The sequence below is a fragment of the Siniperca chuatsi genome, linkage group LG23 (assembly GCF_020085105.1).
Source record: "Siniperca chuatsi isolate FFG_IHB_CAS linkage group LG23, ASM2008510v1, whole genome shotgun sequence".
Taxonomy (NCBI): Eukaryota; Metazoa; Chordata; class Actinopteri; order Centrarchiformes; family Sinipercidae; genus Siniperca; species Siniperca chuatsi.
In genome coordinates this window covers 1,968,217-1,990,092 of record NC_058064.1, presented here as the reverse complement: position 1 = coordinate 1,990,092, position 21,876 = coordinate 1,968,217, and the positions used below count along the sequence as shown (strand labels likewise).

The 21,876-nt window shown below is 40.2% G+C and overlaps 1 protein-coding gene across 2 annotated transcripts; it reads left to right on the top strand.

Moving 5' to 3' along the window:
• The first annotated feature begins 1,831 nt into the window (after positions 1-1,831).
• rab21 (RAB21, member RAS oncogene family) lies at positions 1,832-21,330 on the top strand. 2 transcript variants are annotated; one of them, XM_044185385.1, is made up of 7 exons: positions 1,832-2,597; positions 13,678-13,737; positions 13,846-13,953; positions 14,754-14,817; positions 16,375-16,429; positions 16,592-16,680; positions 18,019-21,330. In XM_044185385.1, the coding sequence occupies exons 1-7, from the start codon at positions 2,460-2,462 to the stop codon at positions 18,156-18,158; spliced, it is 654 nt and encodes a 217-aa protein (XP_044041320.1). In that variant the 5' UTR covers positions 1,832-2,459; the 3' UTR covers positions 18,159-21,330. The 2 variants fall into 2 exon arrangements, with proteins under 2 accessions (XP_044041320.1, XP_044041321.1); XM_044185386.1 differs by lacking the exon at positions 1,832-2,597 and adding an exon at positions 11,950-12,084.
• Positions 21,331-21,876: the final 546 nt, after the last annotated feature.

Below are 21,876 nucleotides of genomic sequence, written 5' to 3'. Positions count from 1 at the left end.
AAAGTACTAGCAAACAATATAATATAATACACTATAAAAACTATAAAACAGGTCAGAAAATACATTAAGTTCCAGGTGGATATAAGTATAAAATAAAATAAGTGTGAAGTACAAAGTGGGTTTACCGGTTGATGATGATAATACTGTATAATAATACAATGTAATAATATAAGTAATAAGTAATGAGCAGAGGTGCATGTACTGTCGAGTTAAGTGCAGCCTATTAAGATTATAATGAGACGGAGGATTTTGCACAGTGATAGAGGTATGAATAAATATCAATAAATTATGCTGAAAACAGAGAATATTGCACAATTATGTCAAGTATGGCAGAGATGTTAATGATCAATGTCCAGCACTGGCCACCACAGACTCATAAAACAATGAGTCTTCATATGTTTCTATTGTGATATTTAAGTCAATAAACCAACTAACTAACCAACTGGTTCCTGTGCTGGGAAACAAATGTATTAAGGATTATCCACAAGTGATGCACAGTGTTAGCTAAAAAAATAAAGACTTTAAAACTAGAGCCCTTTACAGCCTCAAGATCCGGTTAAAATTCATCATTTATTGTGCTTTAGTGGTGCATTGTGACAAACACATTTACAACCAGTCAAATTACCACAGAATGAACCTGAGGCCTTCAGGGGTTCACTGAAGTAGAGCAAGAGGACGAGGTATTAAAACGAATATAGACAATCCATAATTTATCATGTTTCATGTGATTTTGCTGTTAAAGCTTGAAGCTGAAGACTCTAAACGCTGCGACGTCTGTCTCTTCACATTATGCACTGCTGGTCCTGTCATGTGGACGTCCAACAGGAAACACACACACCCACGACTTTAACACTGAGAGAAAACGCGTTAAGCTGCAGACCGGGATGAAAACACACAACTCGTGCGTTGCAAAGATGATTAAAATACCATTTGAACGCTTTATTTTCCAGGTATGTGATTTCCTGCGAAGAACTCTGTCATTTGGTACTAATTTTAGGGAAAATAGGAATTCCCTTTACAGAAAAGCTCAAGTTAAACTCATTGATTCATAGAAATGTCGTTATTATTGGAAACTTTATTCTCCATATATATATTTATACAAATTTCACTCAGCTGTCCTGCTGTGCACTGACTAAAAACTCTGTTACGCTACCGATTGATTTAAAAATTAATAAAGTGAACACAGTCTCTTATTTTCTCTAATATTAGTTAAATAGTTATTTCCAGGAAACTTCTGGGAAACGATTTGGAAATGAAGGACTCGTAAAATAAAGTGTCCATGGTGGATAGGCTGATGCCAGCGGGACTCAACACATTTGAATTTGACTACTTTTTAAATAACAATAATAATAAAAAAAAGAAATAAAGGATTAAGTGTTTCCCAACATGATCAAACCAAAAACAATTTAGAGGTGTTTTTGTAGCACTGGGGGAAATATAACCTCAGTGTTTGTAGATGTACATGACTGCCTGGTCATTTGCTGATATCAGGGTCGTGACCTCTGACCCCCCCTCCTCCGCTGCCCTATCTGTCACATCCCTCCTGTTCACTATCCATTAAAACTACATAAGAAATACACACATCACACTTACAACTGTTTATTTTCTGTATTCTGCATGATACAAAATGCAGTTCAACATCAAACTCCAGTACCCAAAATGCCTTTTTTTGAATCGACGCCATTCGCACAAATCGGCCTACATTTCTGGCTAATTGCACAAAATGTCTATTTACACGCTGCATCACATGAGCTATAATGATTTCGTGAGCCTGGTCGCTGTCTGGTGTTTGACGTGCCAACATCAGAAACCCCCAGCAGCCCCGAGGGCCGTGACAGGCAGCCGACTCCGTCATCATGTGACGCCGCTGCGAGGCGGAAGCGGCGCCGAGCTCTCACTCTGCTGCGAGTCCTGAGTACCACCTCCAGCGGTGGTCGTTGGCTCCGGAGTCCGGGCAACAAATAAATAGGCCTCCGGTGTCGCGTTTCAGCTTTCCAGAAAGCCCGATGAAATAAACCATCTTTGAGAGAATACATTGCGTTAAGGAAGACAAACGGACACAAGCAAGAAGTTAAAAAAAATAAGTTGGACGTCTGCTCCTCGTACTCAAAGAACTAAGTGAGCCATCTTGCCCCAGTGTAGACGATCTTCGGCGGAGCTAGCCGGCTAACTACTAGCTCAAAGAGACGCCATTAGTTGGGTGACAACCAGGCATTCGCATCAGGGTGAAAAGGGAAGTAGCTCACTGTTTAGACCCATATCCCTCACGCTTGTTGGTAGATATTGGTAAAAGTCAGATTCGCTTATGCTGTCGAGGTGTTTTTAGCTGTTTTTCCCAAAGTCGGAAACTGATGTGAGCTACGCAGGACTTCAGTTCCGACGGGGTTAGCATTAGCAGCGCTAGCTTGATAAACGCTTGTTTTGATAAAGCCGAGGACTTCTTTAACAAACTGCCAGCTATGGCGGCAGGGGGGACGGGCGGCAAAACCTACTCGTTCAAGGTGGTGTTACTCGGGGAAGGCTGTGTGGGGAAGACGTCGCTGGTGCTGCGATACTGCGAAAACAAATTCAACGACAAACACATCACAACTCTACAGGTAAGACAGCCAGGAAGCTGCTAACCTGGGTTAGCTAGCTGGCTAACCTGCCTCTCAGCCGTGACAGTTAACGATGGTTGTTGTTTTGTTTTTTTGTGGAAATCAAAGCAGAGGGGGGTGGAGGTGGTGGGGGTGGTGTTTGTGTTGCTGTCACTTGTGTGTGTGTGTGTGTGTGTGTGTGTGTGTGTGTGTGTGTGTGTGTGCGCGCGTGTTGCGCAGCCCGAGCCGTCCCGGGAAAGCGGGGTTATTGCGAAATAGAGCCGGTGTTGTGGCTGAAACCGGAGCTGAACCCGGGATGTGCTCACCTGCAGAGAGATACGGCTGCTATCAGTTTGAATTACACGCAGCCATCACGGGGGGGGAACTGTCACACAGACTGTTAATGATCAATAGCTCATCGATAATGAAATGCAACCTCAGTCCTCGGCCTAACTTCTGAGCGTTAAACCCACTGAGTGTCTTCACATCAGCAGCTTTCTGCAGTGATGGATAAATGCTGCTCTGCGTGTTATTAATACCACTTATAGGCACTAAATTCATCTAAAGACATTTGTTATTGATCACATGTGAACCTGAACTGCTCTCTGATAGATCAGTACATTTACTCAAGTACTTAAGTACACATCTGAGGTACTTTATTTATTTCTACTCCACTTTCTACTTCTGGGGAAATACTGTACTTTTTTACTTCATTACATTTATCTGACAGCTTTAGTTACTTTTACAAATTAAATTTGCAAAGTCAAAAACCAAGCAGGGTCTTGCTGCGTAAACTTTTTGCGCACAAAAACATACAGAGAGTTTTATAAAACATGTTTTGTTATAAATTAAACTACCCAACAGTTTAAACGAGTACAGCCGAAACGATTTAATTGGCAACTATTTCGATGGTTTTTACGCTTCGTGGTTCCAGCTTCACAAATGTGAAGATTTGCTGCTTTTTCCTTTTTTTAAATTATTTTAATAATTTTAATTTATTTTTTAAATAATTTTGAGTTTTATCCGAGTAATAATAAACTAATAATCTAGTATTTAACAGTATAACAGTCACAGGGGGCATTTTTCTGCATGCGTACTTTTACTTTTAATACTTTAAGTACATTTTCCTGATTATACTTACAAACTTGTACCAGAGTAAACAGTTGATTCGGGTCGAAGGCCACAAAACCAACTCAAGATTAGTTGATTTTTTTAAAATAAAAACATCATTTTAGTCATTTTTTAAGCTAAAATGCCAAACTTTACCTGGCTCCAGCTTCTCAAATGTGAAGATTTGACGCGTCTCTTTGTTATATATGAAAATAAACTAAATATCTTTGGGCTTGGATTGATGATAAATTATAAAAGGCATTTTTCACAATTTTCTAATTGTCTTCAGACTAAACGATGAATTGATAACTGGCAGATTAATCGATAATGAAGTGAATCGTTAGTTGCAGTCCTAGTTTAAACTAACTTAGTGTAACTACAGGTGTATTCCTGAGAATACGGGACAAATTACATGTTTGTTTCTTCAACAAAACATAAAAAGAAGTCAGTGATTTAAAAGAGACAGCTGTAGCGTTCGCGGCCACAGATCAGAACATGTTAAACACATAGTATAAAGAAATAATATGCTGTAAACAAACAAGCAAATTCGATTAATTAAGATTAAGTTTATTTATTCAGCCCTAAATCCCAATCTGTGCAGCATATGTCGCCTTCTGACCCCGATTCAAACAAGGAAAAATGCAAAAACTATCAATGAGAAAGAAATGTGAGGAATCTCATTATTATTCACCCAAATACACGACATTTTATTTTGCTCGTGGACTTTAAAGTTAGAGGTGGAACAAAGCCGTTGTTTTGAAAGCGTCCTCGGCCTTTCAAAGTTATTATGTGATCTCGGCCAAATTTAACGCTATTTTAACAGAGTAACAATAGTTGTAATATTAGTAAATAATAAATAAATAAATCGTAATGTTATAATTTGATGGGTGATTGATTTGCCTTTTGTACAGCCACCCACACAGGTAACCTTCACTGTTAAACCACAGAATTACCCTTAATAATAAAAGTAATGTTTCAGTTTCACTTCCTCTTCTGTCCACAGTTGCACACCTGCCGTTTCTCTCTCTTCTCTCTTAGCTTTATTAAACAAACATGCAAAACATTTTCTGGGCTCTCAAATATGAGGATTTGCTGCTTTTCTCCGTTTTATATCTTTTGTGACTGAAGATCTTCGGGGGTTTTTGACTGTTGGTCGGACAAAACGAGGCGATTTGAAGGTGTCACCTTGGACTTGATGATAAAAATAATCGTGCTTTCTGTCATTTGGCTTCGGCTGACGGTTCCCGCGCTTGTTGTCGTGGCCACGAGCCTCTTTCTTAACGCTTTGTTCCTCAACCACGTCTGCTCCGCTTAAAGATGGCTGACGGTGAAACTCCTCCGACTGCAAACGTCGCATCGTGTTTTTGTGGAGAGTTGGCGCTGCCGGGGCGTGGGATTTATAAAATGTTTTGACGATCTGTCGGCTGCGACCACGTTCAACCATGTATAGCAGTTTGTTTTGAAAGGTGCTGTATAAATAAAGTTTATTAGTATTATTACAATGCCTTGAGAAGCAAATCGCTCGCATCTAGGGCTGCAGCCAATCATTTGCTTAATCATTTAGCCTTTAAAATGTCAGAAAACGGTGAAAAACATCCATCACGAGTTTCCAGAGGCCAAGGTGACGTCTTTGTCTTGTTTCGTCTGTTCAGTTAGATATTTGTTGTTTTTATAAATGACCGAAACAACTACTTGATTATTAAAATGGCTGATTATTAATTTTCCGTTGATTGACCAATCGATTAATTGTTTCAGCGCTCACGTCCAATAGAAAATTAATGAAGCTGAACTTTACTTTGCTGCGGCTAGGCCAAACAAAGCTAAAGTTAGCTCACTTTTGGACAAGGTAATGGGACTGTAGCTCAGTTAAATGGCTGATAATCGTCCTCGAGTGACGTCACTCGAGTCGGCGTCGGTCAGGGCTGAAGACGAAAAGTTTGAAAGTGAAACAAACGTGTTGGTGTGGAGTCAGAAAGCAGTGAGCTCAGCAGACCTCTGCTCGTCTCTGCCGCAGGCTGCAGGCTACATTAGCCGCTGCTAGCATAATGCACCCCAATCTCCAACCCGACTGTCTGCGGTCGAGCTGCATTGTGGGTAATGTAGGAGGCAGGTTTTGACAGCAAGGAAGACGAGATCTCCAGTTCTGCTGCACCTTTTTTTGTTTTAAACTGTCCACCGTGAGTCGGACAGAGTTACAGGAGCGAGGCGATAAATCTGTGGAGTTTGTTTCTGTGTTTTCACTGTGGACAATGAGCTTTTAGAGAACAATCCGAAAAGTGTAGACTGAAAACTTTCCATATCATTGTGGAAGTGGCCTTAGAGCTGATAAAATTCCTTTTAGAGTCCGAGTGTGTTTGCATATCTCGTTTCTCTGTCAGAGGCAGCTGCTCCGCCGATAGGACTCTGTTTTGGTTGCGCTCAGGTTACAAAAACCTCTCGCTGGCCGCAGATTTCAGGAGACAGAACAAGAAAAGGGGGAAACTCCAGGAAGCGTGACGCAGCGTTTCCATCTGAGCAGCCAGTGATGGAGCATCGGTAATGACTTACAGCCGCTCCGCGGTGTGTGCGGACACGACTGCTTGGCTCTGAGCTTCACTTGGTTGTGGTTGTGTCAGCTGGCGTTACGCTCGAACACCTCGGAGGATCTGGGTTGCGTCATTAGCGGAGCTCTTGCGTGCTCGCAGCTTCTTGTGTTGAAGCTGGAGCCTGAAGCCAGACTTCACCCAGAAATCTGCTCCTTTTTCTATGCTCTGTTTGCTTTCAGGCTGAAGCGACTGATTGGGGAAATGCTGATGTTGTCAGGATTTTTCGCATTCGTCGTTCTCTCCTGCTCAGTATTTATGATCATACTGCAGTGATATAGATATCTTGTCTTATTTGGCAATCATAAAAATCAGCCATTGAGTCAGTAGTAAAGAATTTGTGGCGATAACTGAAACAGAAAATATTCGAATGAAAAATCCTGCAACAGTTTGACTACAAGAAAATACTTGAATAAGACGTCACATTAGTGTCATTTCAACTGAGAAACCTCAAATACAGTCAGAGACTTTTATACCTTTTTTTTTTTAGGCAAAATACGATATGATACTGAGCATTCAGAGCTGTGATTGGCCTGGAGTAATTAAAGCACTCGATGTTCCAATAATGGAAAATGTAATGCTTTAATATTGTCTAAATATACTCTTATCAATCACTTATTTTATTTATAAATTGTCAGTAAAATAAGGGTTAAAGTAGGGCCGATAATTAGGAAGGCCTCATATTAGCTTATCGCTGATTTATTGGTATCTGTACTGAGTACGGTGGCCTGTAAGTAACAAGAATTTGTGGTACAGAAATGCCAAAGATTTATTTAAGGTAATTTAGAAACGCTGCCTCCATGACAGGCTGTGCTGCAACTACCAATTATTTTCCTGATGTATAGTGTTTTCTATAAAATAGAAATCAGTGGGAAAATACAGATTACAGATTCACATTGCTTGTTTGTTCTTACCAACAGTCCAAAACCCAAAGATATTCGCTTTACTATCATAGAAGAAGAAGAAGAAGAAGAAATACCAAAAGCTGAAACCACTGATGGTTTTAGCTCCCTGACTAGTAGATGTGTCTCTACGATCAGTACATATCTTCTGTTCTGCGTCGATGTTCAGTTTGTCATCTCTATAATAAAGGCATAAAAGAGAGGCGGAGGAGGAACATGTGCTGATATATCGTTAATAACATTTTTATTGAGACGCGTATGAGAAAACAAAGTAGAAACAAAACGGGCACATTTAAAGAAAACGGGGAAGTACGCCGCTGCATCGTCGTCAGCATGTCTTGGCACGCTGGATTTTGGCGCTGGTCGGCTTCAGCTTCGCACTGAGCAAGGTGATCCAGAAATGGCTGCCATATGTCAGAACATTTATTAAGATCGTCCCTCATGCCATATCGAACTTCCTCCACAGGTGATATCCCAGTGAGCTCAGTTAACCAGGTCTTAAACCGAGGCGCAGCATGGGCTGATATATCCTTAATCAGGTTTTTAAACTCTCAAATATCGATATCTGCAGCAGATTCATGGGCTCAGCTGTGTTTGTAGGACCCAGGAAGCAGAGGGGGATGATGGGAGGAGGGGGTGAATAATGTGTGGGACCCTTTCAGGTCACAGTCACATGCTCACAGCGATTATATATCTGCAGGGCTCAGACACAGTTTACACTCACTCACATGTGACCTACAGCCCAGAGGTGCATTATGGGATCACAGCTGGATGCAGTGACACTGTTGGCAGCAGATAAAGGATTATTTTAGTGCTGGTCAAAGAGAAATGTTTTGCTCTGCTTCACGTAGAAGATGCAGAGATTCTCCACAGCTCCGGCGTAAAGACCTGAAAGTGAGCGTTAAATGAGAGAAAGTGAGGAGAAACCGTCATCTCCCAGCACGAGCGCTGCGTGATCGAACTGTCGGGGTTTGTCACGAGAAACTGGCTGTTTTTACATATTTTTCCTCCCATCCGGAGAGTTTCTGTGGGATTTACAAAGGCTTAGAGATGTCAACCATAAAGGTGCTCCACAATATGTTACTGTCTTTATTATTCCAGCGTCGGACTACACGATGTTTTTGTCTTTTTCGAGATTGTCACTGTGTCAGATTAGGCGTGACTTGCGTATAATGTGATCTCTGAGCATGAATAATGTGCCATTTTATAATCTGTTTGTTTAGAAAATGTCAAAAACACAAAGATATAAAACGGATAAAAGCGAGATAAACGAGAGCGGTTGAAGGTGTAGCTTGATAAATGAACTAAACGGTGAATCAATTATCAAACGGTGGCTGGTTAATTTTGTGCTTATCGACTGTTAATCGTTGCAGCTCGAGTCAGTAGTATCACGACGCTGGTTAGAGAGTTAAAAAGGTTGGACTCCGAAATCACTCCCTGTTTACCAGCGGTGGAAGAAGTATTCAGATCCTTCACTGCAGTAAAAGTACTAACACACACTGTGAAAATACTCCACTACAAGTACAAGTCCTGCATTCAAACCTGTCAGTGTTTTATTATATCTGATATTATAATCTGCTGCAGATGTTTCAGGTCGAGCTCATTTTAACTGCTTTATATGTTGGGTAGTTTAACCTGCAGCAATGCATCATGGTCTATAAGGTCATCACGTGTTTGCAGCGTCGCCGTCCTGTGAGAACCACGTATCTCTAAAAAGTCTCCCTGAGCTCAGAGAAACAGCCTGTTTTCAGCTCTGTGACGATGCGTTTTCCAGCTGATCCGAGGGGGGGTTAAAGAGTTTATTCAGCTTCAGGAGGAGGAGAGTTTCCTCAGCACATGAAGGAAACTCTTCATCCTTCAGCTCGTCACTAACATCTGGAGATACGAGGTTTTCACCGGACAGGAAGTAACTAGAGACTAAAGCCGTCAGACAAATGTAGTGAAGTAAAAAGTCCAATATTTGCCTCTGAGATGTGGCGGAGTAGAAGTAGAAAGTTGCATAAAATGGAAATACTCAAGTGAAGTACAAGTACCTCGAGTTTGTACTTTGACTAAATGTACTTTATGTTCATCCGCTGCTATTTACTAGACTGTACAGTGCGCTATATTCACATCTACCGTTTTATTTTATAGTTGTGCAACACTACACCAACACTACACCTGTCAGTGATGACGCAAGACGATGACAAATCATACGTGTGTGAACTTTCAATTCATTGCTCACTACAGAGTAAACTAGTGTGTGTGTGTGTGTGTGTGTGTGTGTGTGTGTGTGTTTATAAGGAGTGGTTAATGAGCGAACAAGGGAGCGTTTCAGACTCAGCCTGGGTGTTCCTGAAAAACAGACAACTGCTTTCACTGAGACAGTAAATTAGATTAAATAAGTGTGTTGAAGAGCAAACTGCAGTTTAGGCCTCTCTTTGGTGTTTGTGATTTGGTTTAAGAAAAGCGCCGCTTTAAATGTCTTCCCGTCGCTCTGTCTGTGTTATTGTGTGTTTATTATTATCTGTGTATTTCCAAATAAAAGGCTCTGACAGCTGGTAAAGCCTGGAGCTAAGTTATCTTTATTCTTATTTATTCTAGCTTTATATCAGGGATGTGCGCTGACTACGACTGCAGGTCTGAGCTGCCTGTGATCTTCATAGAGTAGAAATGCGTAGGTTAGTGCTCAAAGTATCATTTTATATTTAATGTAGTTGACAGGAAATGAATTTATGATAACTGTACTGATCAATTAATCAACTACAATAAACACTTTTCAGCCTTTCAGCCCATTTTAATCATTGTTGCTTAAATTAATTTGAAAAACATCAGTTTTGGCTCTGCTAACTTGTCATTTATCTTTTTATTTTTAATATTTTATAATAATAAACTATTTATACTGCACTTTTCAAATGATGTGTAAACAAAGTGTTTTTACATGGTAAAAACACGTCAGTCATTCTGCAACAGACAAAACAAATAATTAATGAGTAAGTAGTAGTTGTGTATTGAGCAGCACAGCGTTATATTAAACTAATATATTATAATATTATAATATAATAAATATTAATTATAATATATTATATTCCTGCTCGCTCACTTCCTCAGTGATGAATCTGAATCTCTGAGCCTTCAGTTCATTTCTGTTGTCGACCCTGAATTTCACTTTCCCGCTGAACCCGTCCGATAAATCAGAAAAGCCAGACGGACTTTGACCTTTTGGGTTTGTTTTTTTTTAATCAGAGCTGCGTTCAACAAACTGTTGGCTAGAAACTCTCACAGTTTACAGGTTCAGATGAAACCGACGGATGTTCTGTGGCACAATATGAGAAGTTGCAAAAGTTCCAGAAAACTGTTGCAGAAGACAGAAGTTTTGGTTTTTACTGCGACTGTTTCTCGGCTCGTATCGAACGTTTCACAGATCGGCTTTCCTCAGAGAGACGTTTGTTTTTACTTCCTTTGGAAACTGGAAACTGTCCTCCGTCACAGACTGAAAATATAAATATATTCTTATCTCCAACTCTCCTGCATCTCACTGCGTCTTTGTCTGCTTCTTTCTTTTTTTACTGTAAAGCCATCAGACTTTCTCTGCTGTGAATTAGGATTATATAAGTATGAAAAGTAAAATTATCTTAGCCGAAATCTCATTATCACGTAGGATATTTTCTACTATTCAGTTTGATTTATTTGTTTTTTACACCAAAACAACTGAATAACTCCTAATTGACTGAGACTAATTATTATATTATCAAATGGAATTAAAACATGAATGACTACAAAACTGATTAAACACATTTTAATAATTTAAAGATGTAAACTTTCCTTACAACAGTAAATGTGCAGGTTTGTATTATTTATTTATTTTTCTTTGTCCGACATTTTGTCCCAAGTTCACATCATCTTCAAATTCCAACTTTATTTTCAAGTTTGAGTGATTCCAGTAAAATCCCGGTGATTTTTTTGGACGCTGTTTTCCCACAATGCAACACTCAGTCACAAGAAAAACTAGTGTACTTCTGGATGCAGCCAAATTGTCTCACATGGTGTATTTTTTTATTATGAAATAATTCATTGATGGTACATTGATTTCTTGTATACTAATGGCTAAAATAGTACTTTTATAGTAGTATTGTTTTTATTGTAAGTAAATTGGGTGCCAGTGACTAAAGAATAGTTTTATAGTCGAATCTTTACCATGAATATTAGATTCACCTTACACTTTGGGGCTTAGCTACATGCTATAGAGAAGATAAAGAACAATTTTTTTTACTTTCACATCTGAGTTATTCAGGCGTCACTTCACCCCCGAGAGATTAAAAAGTAAGCAGCAGCAGTATGTTAATCCCTCGGGTCCTCGGCTAATACCGATCCAGCAGCGGTGAGGTCAAAGGTAACCACGGCGAAGATAATCATGTGACCACGTCGTCTTAGAGGAAGCAGAGGAGGAAGTTGCATTATTAAAAATGACAGCAGCTCAGTCAGACCAACTCTTCTGTGCTGAAAATGTCTGTCTGGGTCCTTCAGTTAGTTGATTTATCTGTATTTATTATTTCCGATATCTGATATGTTTACTGTTTTTATAAGAGGAGATATCAGAACATGCTAGCGGCTCTGTGAGGCTGTCCTTATGCACAGCGGGGCTTTGAGCTAAATGCTAACATCAGCATGCTAACATGCTCACAATGACAAACATGCTGATGTTTAACAGGTTTAATGTTTACCATGTTCACCATCTTAGTTTAGCGTGTTAGCATGCTAACATTTGCTAATTAGCATTAAACACAGATTCCAGCTGGTGGCGCTAGATGAAAAATGTCAGAGGATCGCCAAAGTCAGCAGGATTCATCCTCGTGGGAACATGAACGTCTGTCCCAAACTTCAAAGCATGGACCAAAGCAAAAACATGACGGTACCACCTCACAAGTTATCTCTGTAAGAGCAAAAGACACAAGTATTTAAGTAACAACTATCCAGTGTGGCAAAGTATGTTCGTTCATTTGTTTGTTTGTTTGCACCACAAACTGTCTTGTAGGACAAAATACTTATTTTTGTCTTTTTAATCCATTTTCATTAAATGGCTTTTATTGAAAGCGGTCCCACCTCCGTACATACTAACACGGCTTTGAATGGAGAACGTTTGAACGGATATATCTGCCGATATTAGCTCATTGCAGATATTTTGGTATCTGCGTATATGTCAGCCATAGACTGTATAAAACATGTACGTAGCGTGACGTCACTCGTAGGTTTCTGAGGAGCTGTTGTGAAGCTCAAAGTGGGCGGCTCCCGGCCGTCGCCATCTTGGCAGTCCCTGACTCCGGCTAATCCAAAAATGGGTGAAGAGGTGGAGCTGAGGCGGCCGAATGAAGGCGGGCTGCTGAGCCACCTAGCGGCTAGCCACCTGAGAGGGCACCCACCTGTCACTCAAAGCGGCCACGTCCTTAATTTTGCACAACTTTAAGCGTTAATAGAATTTAAACGGGAGAGTTATAAAAGAATTCACCCCCCTCACAGTTGTCATGAACGGGGAAATTAGCTGTAGAGACCAAACCCGTTTTTTGTACCAGGCTGTAAACATGTTTATTTCTGCTGTAAAGTATTTAACACGGGCCTCTGTGGGGACTGACTCGCTTTTGGAGCCTCAAGTGGTCGTTCGAGGAACTGCAGTTTCTGGCACTTCCTGTTGCCGCTTCAATCAATCAATCAAACTTTGTTTCTATAGCGCCTTCCAACAACCGAAGCTGAACCAAAGTGCTGTACAACATTAAAAACAAGATTAAAAAAATTATAATGATAATAATAAATAATAATAAAAGTACAAATTAACAAAAGGCCATTGACTGCATTAAAAACAAATGTCAAAATTTTAAAATGAACTCTGAACTGGACAGGGAGCCAGTGCAGCGAGTACGGGACGGGCGCGATGTGCTCGTGTTTCCGACTGTTAGCGAGCAGGCGGGCCGCAGCGTTTTGCACAAGCCGCAAACGGTGAAGACCGGCTCGGTTAACTCCCACACAGAGCGCATTACAGGAGTCTCTGCGGGAACTAACGAAAGCATGGAGAGCTTTCTCCGGGTCACAGCGGCTCGAGAAGGGTTTAACCTTTGCCGGGAGGCGGAGCTGAAAGAAGCTCGCCCCGACCACAGAATCAATTTGCTTATCAAATTTTAGACTGCCGTCTAATTTCACCCCGCTTGATGTCAGCCGATAAATGAAATACAACTACAAATAGAACTACAGAAAATTAGTTAAGTATCTCTCACAGACTTGAGGCTTGACGTGGACTTAAACCTGCGTATTTCTACTGTTACGCACTTCCCTTGTGTTTATTATATTATCTCTTACGTGTGTTGTGAAGCACTTTATATCATATTGTCATTATCGTCTCAAAGGACTCGAGGCTCGACTTGGATTTAAAAGACTTGAGCCAAATGTTTTGATTTACAAGTCCTCATTGATCCTGATTTTGTTTGATTTATTAAAACCTGATAATTATAATCATTGTGTCCTCTTCTTCCTCTGCAGGCGTCCTTCCTCACAAAGAAGCTCAACATCACAGGAAAGAGAGTTAACCTGGCCATATGGGTACGCTGTTTTCATGCCTCTAACGTACAGTAAACTGGATATACTTGTATAGAAATATTAACCTTATTTTGTGTGTGTGTGTGTGTGTGTGTGTGTGTGTGTCTGCAGGACACAGCAGGGCAGGAGCGTTTTCATGCGTTAGGTCCCATCTACTACAGAGACTCCAATGGAGCCGTACTAGTGTACGACATTACAGACGAAGACTCCTTTCAGAAGGTGACGACTGTTCGGCTCGCTGTGACTGGATCTTTTCGCTCTTCTAACGAGTTCAACCAAGCGTATGCGGTTAAACTATTCCACAGAACTAGCCGTTGGTGTTAAACGTGTACTTTACCGGCACTTACTGACATACGCTGCAGAATCGAGCATTTTTTATTTTTTTAAAGTATTCAAAGTTCTCAGATTCTTAGTGTTTATTTATTCTTTGATCTGATATTTTTACTTTTATTAGTTTTTTTTAGGCAAAGATCTCTACAGCTGTGAGAAGTTTATTTTGTTAATAATAAAAAAAACACATTTTTGCAGGAAAGAAATGTATATTTAGTATTATTTATTTATTATATTTTATTATATTTATACTTCAAACTGAGGTATTTTTTGTTATTAGTATGCAGCTTGGGAAGCACTGGAATCGAAACATTTCGAAAAGTAACAGCGCCATTTGTTATTGGTTAAACACTTTGTAGAGCTGAAATGATTACTGGATTCATTGATTAGGCGATCGACAGAAAATGAATCAAAAAATGTTGTAATTGATGAATCTTTTGAATAATTTTATGCCAAAATATCTCGTTTCCAGCTTCTCAAATGTGATTTTTTTGCTGGTTTTCTTCTATGATTTTAACTTTTCTCCTTTCCTCTCTTCACTTTTGTTCTCCTCTTATTCTCTCCTCCTTTTTCTCCAGGATCCCTTCTCTTATAATCGTCTTTTTCTAACCTTTTTGTGTGTGTGTGTGTGTGTGTGTGTGTGTGTAATACAGTTTTTATAAAAGTCTCGTTTGTTTTTGTTGCTGCAGGTGAAGAACTGGGTGAAAGAGCTGAGGAAAATGTTGGGGAACGAGATTTGTTTATGTATAGTAGGTGAGTTATCAGAAATAAAACAGTTCCTTCACCTGAACATTTGAGAGTTATTAACGAGCCTGATCGCCACAAAATTAAATTGTTATCTCTGGATAAATGGCTTAAAAACAAAACATGAACGCAGTTTGTGTTCTCAGTAATTAATTCATGACTTCCAGATAACAGCTGTCTCACCACTGCACAAGTACGTCATCAGCTGGGTTTGTTTTCATGTCGTTGTGCCGCATGAAGGAAAGTGAATTCATGGCGGTGAAGCTGAGAGCAGCTGCTGAACGTAGCGCAGCGTTTAGCAGCTAAAGAGCCAGATGTTTCCCTCAGCAGCTGCTGGAGACTAAAACCCAGAGCTGACGGAGAGAAGGCCGGACACAAACACGACTCCGATGGGATGATCGTGTTGCTCCGTGTCAGCAGCGCTGTATCAGCGTGTCTGCCTCCCAGCGTTTTGCAGCTTTTAAAGAACGATTTAACGCCCCATTTCAGCTTGAACGTGCCCCCGTTACAAATTCAGAGAATGCATTCAAACCCTAACTGACACCTCCATACTCTCGTCACCGCAGAGAGTGGGAGTTAGATGAGAAGACTGATGCCACAGTGTTATCTGTCTGTTTTAAATATGAAGCTACAGCTAGCAGGCAGTTAGCTTAGCTTAGCATAAAGACTGGAAACGGGGGGAAACAGCTAGCCTGGCTCTGTCCAAAGGTGACAAAATCCACCTACCAGCAGCTCTACCGCTCCCTGATTAACATGTTATATCTTGTTTGTTTAATCTGTACAAAAACCAAAGTGTAAAAACTCAAGTTGTTTTTTTACAGAGGTTCTGTGGAAGGAAGGAAGTCACTGCGTACAGCCAAGAAATATTTTGGCACATACTCCCCCCCCGTAAAACCACAGCGATCAATCTTCTCATCTACCAGGAAACGTGACACAGTTTCCACAGAATATTGTTGGCCTACCGTCCAGAATTACCCGACTTATCTTAAAATAACTTCTGTTGATATGACAACAAATACAGACTGCGGACCAGGAGCATAAATTAAATAAATGAATGAATGAATGTACAATTTACCAACTCGGGACGGGTTAGTCAAAGAATTCGGAATAAGATCATTTGTGTGATTTTAATCTGGAAGCCAAAAAAGATCAAAAGGCTGTTTGTCCTGAATACAGTCGAATGGCACAGACTTTATTCACAGACACCCTGAGACACGCAAGAGCGCCAGCATGCGTTGGTGTATTTTTATAATGAGGCTTTTTATTCTCAAACGTCCAGTGAAGAGCCTGGACTTCTTTTGCCACACGTTTCCCATGAATGAAAACACATTTTCACTCCTTAAAGTGACTTCATTTTGTTGTGATACGATGGAGTCCTCAGCTTTTTACATTTCCTGGTCTGTGTAACATGTCATTGCTAAAGGAGCGTTGACTCAACAACCGTCATACAAAAATATCAGGTGTTTAGCTTGAACACAGAATGAACTGCGTTTGACTGGTTGCAGAGTTACTGTGAGACAAACCAGGACGACTGACTGAATCTGCGGATCTTTCTTTTCTCTGCAGGTAATAAAATTGATTTGGACAAAGACAGACACGTGTCAGTGGAAGAGGCCGAGAGGTAAGAACCGAACAGAAAACGCACGTTGATTTTTACCATGTTGCTCTGCTGTGAACAAATAAAACCAGACGATGATGACGGAGACATTTCACGTTCGTGGTGGTAGTTGGTCTGGAGTCATCTGAGCATGCTCAGTGCCTGTCTTTCTCTGTTTCCGTGTAGTTACGCCGAGTCGGTGGGAGCCAAACACTACCACACGTCAGCCAAGCTAAATAAAGGCATCGAGGAGCTCTTCCTGGATCTCTGTAAAAGTAAGACCTGGACCTAAACGCACGAAACACACTTAAACTGGACTGTTGACATTTTCTAAAAATCTGAACATTAGAGCCGGAAGTTATGAGATCAAGTTAATATCGTAATGTTTTCACAAAGTAAAGTTGATAACTGGATGTTTTTAAAGGCACATTCTGATCTGATAAAAGACGAGTGAAACTCTCGGGACCAGAGTGAAAATGTACTCAAAAACAGAGCGCGAGAACAAGTGTTATTTTTGGGTTTTTTTAATCAGATCAGCTGTTTATTTTTGGACTGCACCTCACACAAGGGTGCAGACATTTTGGAAATCCTCTTGTTTGCTGTAACACACACAGAGTCAGATGACTTCAGTTTCAGTGTGGAGACGTTTATTTATATAATGTGCTTCACACAAAACACACAATAATTAAATTAAAATCAACCGCGCAGGAAAAGAACAAATAAGACAAAATGGATAGATAAAACAATAGAGAAACAAATGTTTCAGCCATTTGTGATTAATGTTACTGGGTGGAGGGAAGTTAAAGAAAGTAAACTTTAATCTGTTTAGCTGCTGCTTAAAGGAATAGTTTTGGCAAATACACTTATTCTCTTTCTTGCTGAAAGTTAGATGAGAAGATTGACGCCACTCGCACGTCTATAGGTTTAATATGAAGCAACCGGTTAGCTTAGCTTAGCATAAAGACTGGAAACGGGGGGAAACAGCTAGCCTGGCTCTGTCCAAAGGTGACAAGATCCACCTACGAGCAGCTCTAACGCTCCCTGATTAACATGTTACACCTTGTTTGTTTAATATGTGTAAAAACAACAAGTCCAGGACTCCTCGGTCCAGGACTAAGTCTGGATCAGCCTTGCTGACTGTTAACTGTTAGAACAAAACTTAAAACTCATCTTTTTCAAACTTTTTACCCAGAAACGTTTACGATATTTTACCTCACCTACTGTATTCATTGTCATTTATTTACTCTTAATCTCTATTTCTAGTTCCTATTTTTTGCATCTCGTCTTATTTGAATCACATTGTGTTGCATCTTTTTGTACAAAATGTGCCATATAAATTATTATTATTATTATTTATTATGGGTGGGTGGTGATAAACTGATTGAACTGGCTGAAATATTTGACGAACTTGGATATAATTTTCATCGGAGGTTTACTCTTATTTCCTTTATCGGGGCTTTAAACTGTGGTGAATTTGAACTATTTAAACCTAAAAAGCAGATAAGAAGGATTAAAGTCGTTAGAGGAGGGAAAGTGAACTCAAACAGGTGATTTCTGCTGTTATGTGACGGATGTTGGAGGTGTGTTTGAACCTTTTTCCTGTCTGTTTTCAGGGATGATGGAAAACGCTCAGGCTGAGGAGAAGTTGAAGGGCAACGGAGCCAGCCAATCAGCATCGAGTAGGCGGGGCGTACAGATTGTCGACGACGAACCACAAACCACGCCCGCTGGAGGATGCTGCTCTTCTGGCTAACACGCACACACTTTTACACACACACACACACACTTTCTCTCTCTGTCATACATGCTTGCAGACATAATATTCACACACACACATTCACGAGTGTCTCTGTTGTCCAGTCGGTCGGCTCTAAAATCCTTAAAATAATCCCAAATGTTTTTGCTCTGTTCATTCAGCACCGCCTCCGCTGCTAAGGAGCATGGGAAATCATATTTAAAATGGTTTAATCATTGTTCCCTCCAAAATAAAAGTAACTTATGATTAAAACGAGTGTCATTCCAGCGATTTAAATCTGACAAAAATCACATTTTCAGCACTTTGATTACTATAACTTCCTGTATTAGAATCTTTAACTGAAACAGTGACCAAAACTAAAAACTACACCTCTCAATCTGGAGCTGTGTTTGTGTGTTTAATACTTAGCAACATTAATAAAAGAGTTGAAATAACTTTGAGGACAAAATGGCGACTCAGACTTCAGCAGAGATTTTCTTTTCTTTTTAATTTTTTTGGGCGGGGGTCTCTCTCTCTCGAGGGGATGAAACACACATCCACACAAACTGTATAAACCTCCATTTATCATCATATTTATCTAAAAAATATAAACATGTTCCCTGTTTTCAAACCCAGAGGAGCAGCAGGCCGACAGTTTGTGGCGAAGCAGCTCCGCCTGCTGGCTACAGGTCAAACTGCAGGAAGGTGACGCAACATTAAAGGGCCGGTTCTGATCTTTTCGAGTTCCTCTTAATACACTCACAGCGAAAGACTCGTGGGAAAATAACATCCCGTCCTAACACAACTGCTCTGTGAGAGATGGAGGTTTTAAAGTTCTTCTGAAGTGAATATGAAGCTTCAGCTGTCTGAGTTGGACAAAGCAGGTGGGCATCTTCGTCCTGGTGGACGTTTACTGCAGGCGCTTTGTCACGTGTTTCGTGTAAAGAAACGAATATCGTGTTTTTGGAAAAGTGACTCAGAATAGTCCGAATGCGGAGCGTTAAAGCCGCGTCCTTGACCTTGGAAAACACAAGTGAGCTTTTCCCTGAGCTTTCACCTACATTTCATGGTCATCCTCAGCGGTTGGAGTTCGCTCAGTTGTCATAGAGATAGCTGAGTGGGCAACACGTGACCCAAGTACGGATGACACACTTCATCTGCTTAGGAAGACCATGAGATGGTGTTGAAAGCCCCGGTTGGTAGTTGCGGACACATTTTTTAAAAATGTATTTAATTTTTTTTGGTCGAAGTAGACAGAACGTTCTTGTAATGCAGATTTAATCCGCCTGATTCTGAGCGCTGTCGATTTACGCTGTCGTCCCACAATGCAACGCAACGAGGAAGAGAAGCTACTGACATTTAAAGCTCGAGGAAGATCACAAAAACGATAAAATGTCTGGAAACATAAAAGTGTGAGATATGTGCTAAAAAGACGGAAGAACTCACTTGACTTGACTCAGACTGTTGAAGCGTCATATTTGTCTCCTCGGGGGCCGGTTACAGCGATCGCTCTCTGGAGCGTCGATGTGCTTGTTCCCCAACGGGAGCCAACGGGAAGTCAGCCGGCTCGGCCAGAGAAGGACTCTACTGAGCACGCTCCGTCGGTGCTGGTTAGCAGCTTGCGTGGCAGTGATTCGGGTGCAAACTTGGGACGCGGCCTCCAGTTTTGCTTTGGACGCACATATGACGCGCGAGTGCTGGATTAACACAGACGGGGGAAAGTCCGAACCCGTCCTTTAATCCAAGCAGTTTATTAAATCGTGAAATCTGTCACGAAGAAGCAGGACTTCAGTTAGAGCTGCACACGTCGCTTAAAAATGTTTCCCGTTTGTGAGAAGAAAAATATAATTTAATAAATTAACTGAATCGTAAAAAAACAACAAAAAGAAACGTAAACTTGCACAGAGCTGCTGCTGAACCTGGTCTTTGGTTTTTAAAGTAAACTGCACTTTGATAAAATCAAGTTTAGAGATTAAAAACAATTTAAAATTAACAGCTAATTGCAAACATCTTAGTTTCTAATAATAAAAAAATAATGATCAAAATGTGTCTGCATTGCAACTGAACAGTTTTTTCTTTTGTCTTATTTTGTCTTATTTATCCAAAACCTAAAGATATTCACTTACAGAAATATCAAACCGAGACAAACTCACATTGGAGAAACTGAAACCAGGAAATGTTCAATGAATCGTCAAAACATTTATCAAGAAAAGTTTCTGATTCATTTTCTGTCGATCGACTGATTGATTAATCGATTGCTCTGTTGCTGTTGATCCAGATTTGCTAAACTACTTATTCTTTTTTTTTTTTATTCCTAAATTAGATTTTGTTTTAACAAACATTTTCAGTTATTTAATTGATTAATCTATGAAACGTCAGAAAGTACTGACAGAGAGCCGAAGACGCCGTCTTCAGATTGGTCGTTTTGTCCTGAAAACTCCAAAAATATTTGATTTACGAAGATATAAAACAGAGAAAACCTCACATTTCAGAAGCTGGAAACAGATTATTTCTGACATTTTTTGCTTGAAAAACTTAAATTCGTGTCAATTAATTCTCTTTGTAATTGATTAAGTGACTAATTGTTTCAGCTCTGAACATAATAATGGCTTTCTCAATGTTGTGCAGCTGCTCCTTCATCCTCCTCTTCATGGTTTTTAAAACACACACACACACACACACACACAGTGTCCTGGACAGAGAAATAATACCGTGCATGTTTGATTTCTGTAAAAGGCTTTGTTTGTTTTACTTTTAAAAGAAATGGTAAATAAAATAAACTGAACAGCGATTATTTAATAAGTTATATTCACGCGGCGGAAATCTGTACGTGAGCGAAGGTTTTCTGTGTACTCTGCTGTGTACTTTTACTGTGTTTTCCACTGGGCCTGTAGCTCCATTAATCTCTGCTTACTGAAAAAACTACAGTGACATTGTAAAAAAAAAAAAAAAAGCATACAGGACGTTTTATCTGCCTTTTTGGGGGAAATCGATGCACATAGAAGAAGAGAAACTAAACGCTGTCCTGCTCATCGTGGAATAATGGAAAAACAAAAACGTGTGGTTGAAAAGGAAAAAAAAAAAAGAAATCAGCGCACTTTTTGGAAATGTAATTTTTTAAAATGCTAGTGTCAAAGTGTTTTTTTGTAAAGATAATAATAAGAACAATTATAACGATTTACACAACGCATGGAGGTGTCGCACACGTTGTCGTTATTTCACGTGCACAATAACATTTTTACATTTTCACTCTTCTTCTTCTTCAAATGGGGTTTTTACAGGAAAACAATACTTTATGCATTCATCCAAAGGATAAATCTGGTGATTTTCTGCATCTTCCTCCAAATCACGGTCAACAAATCCCACAAAAAGACCCAAACCATCATGACTGTATCTGCTAACAGGTGTGTGTGTGTGTGTGTGTGTGTGTGTGTGTGTGTGTGTGTGTGTGTGTGTGTGTGTGTGTGTGTGTGTGTGTGTGTGTGTGTGTGTGTGTGTGTGTGTGTGTGTGTGTGTGTGTGTGTGTGTGTGTGTGTGTGTGTGTGTGTGTGTGTGTGTGTGTGTGTGTGTGTGTGAGAGTGAGTGAATCACAGCCTGATGGATCTTCTTCCTCCATCGTTGTCCAGAAACTATTAAAACCCATCAGTGAGCCGCTCTGTTGCACTGGGTGACATGTTCCTTCATCACCATGAACACACACACACTGTAGTTTATTCTGACTCAGTCCCACACACAC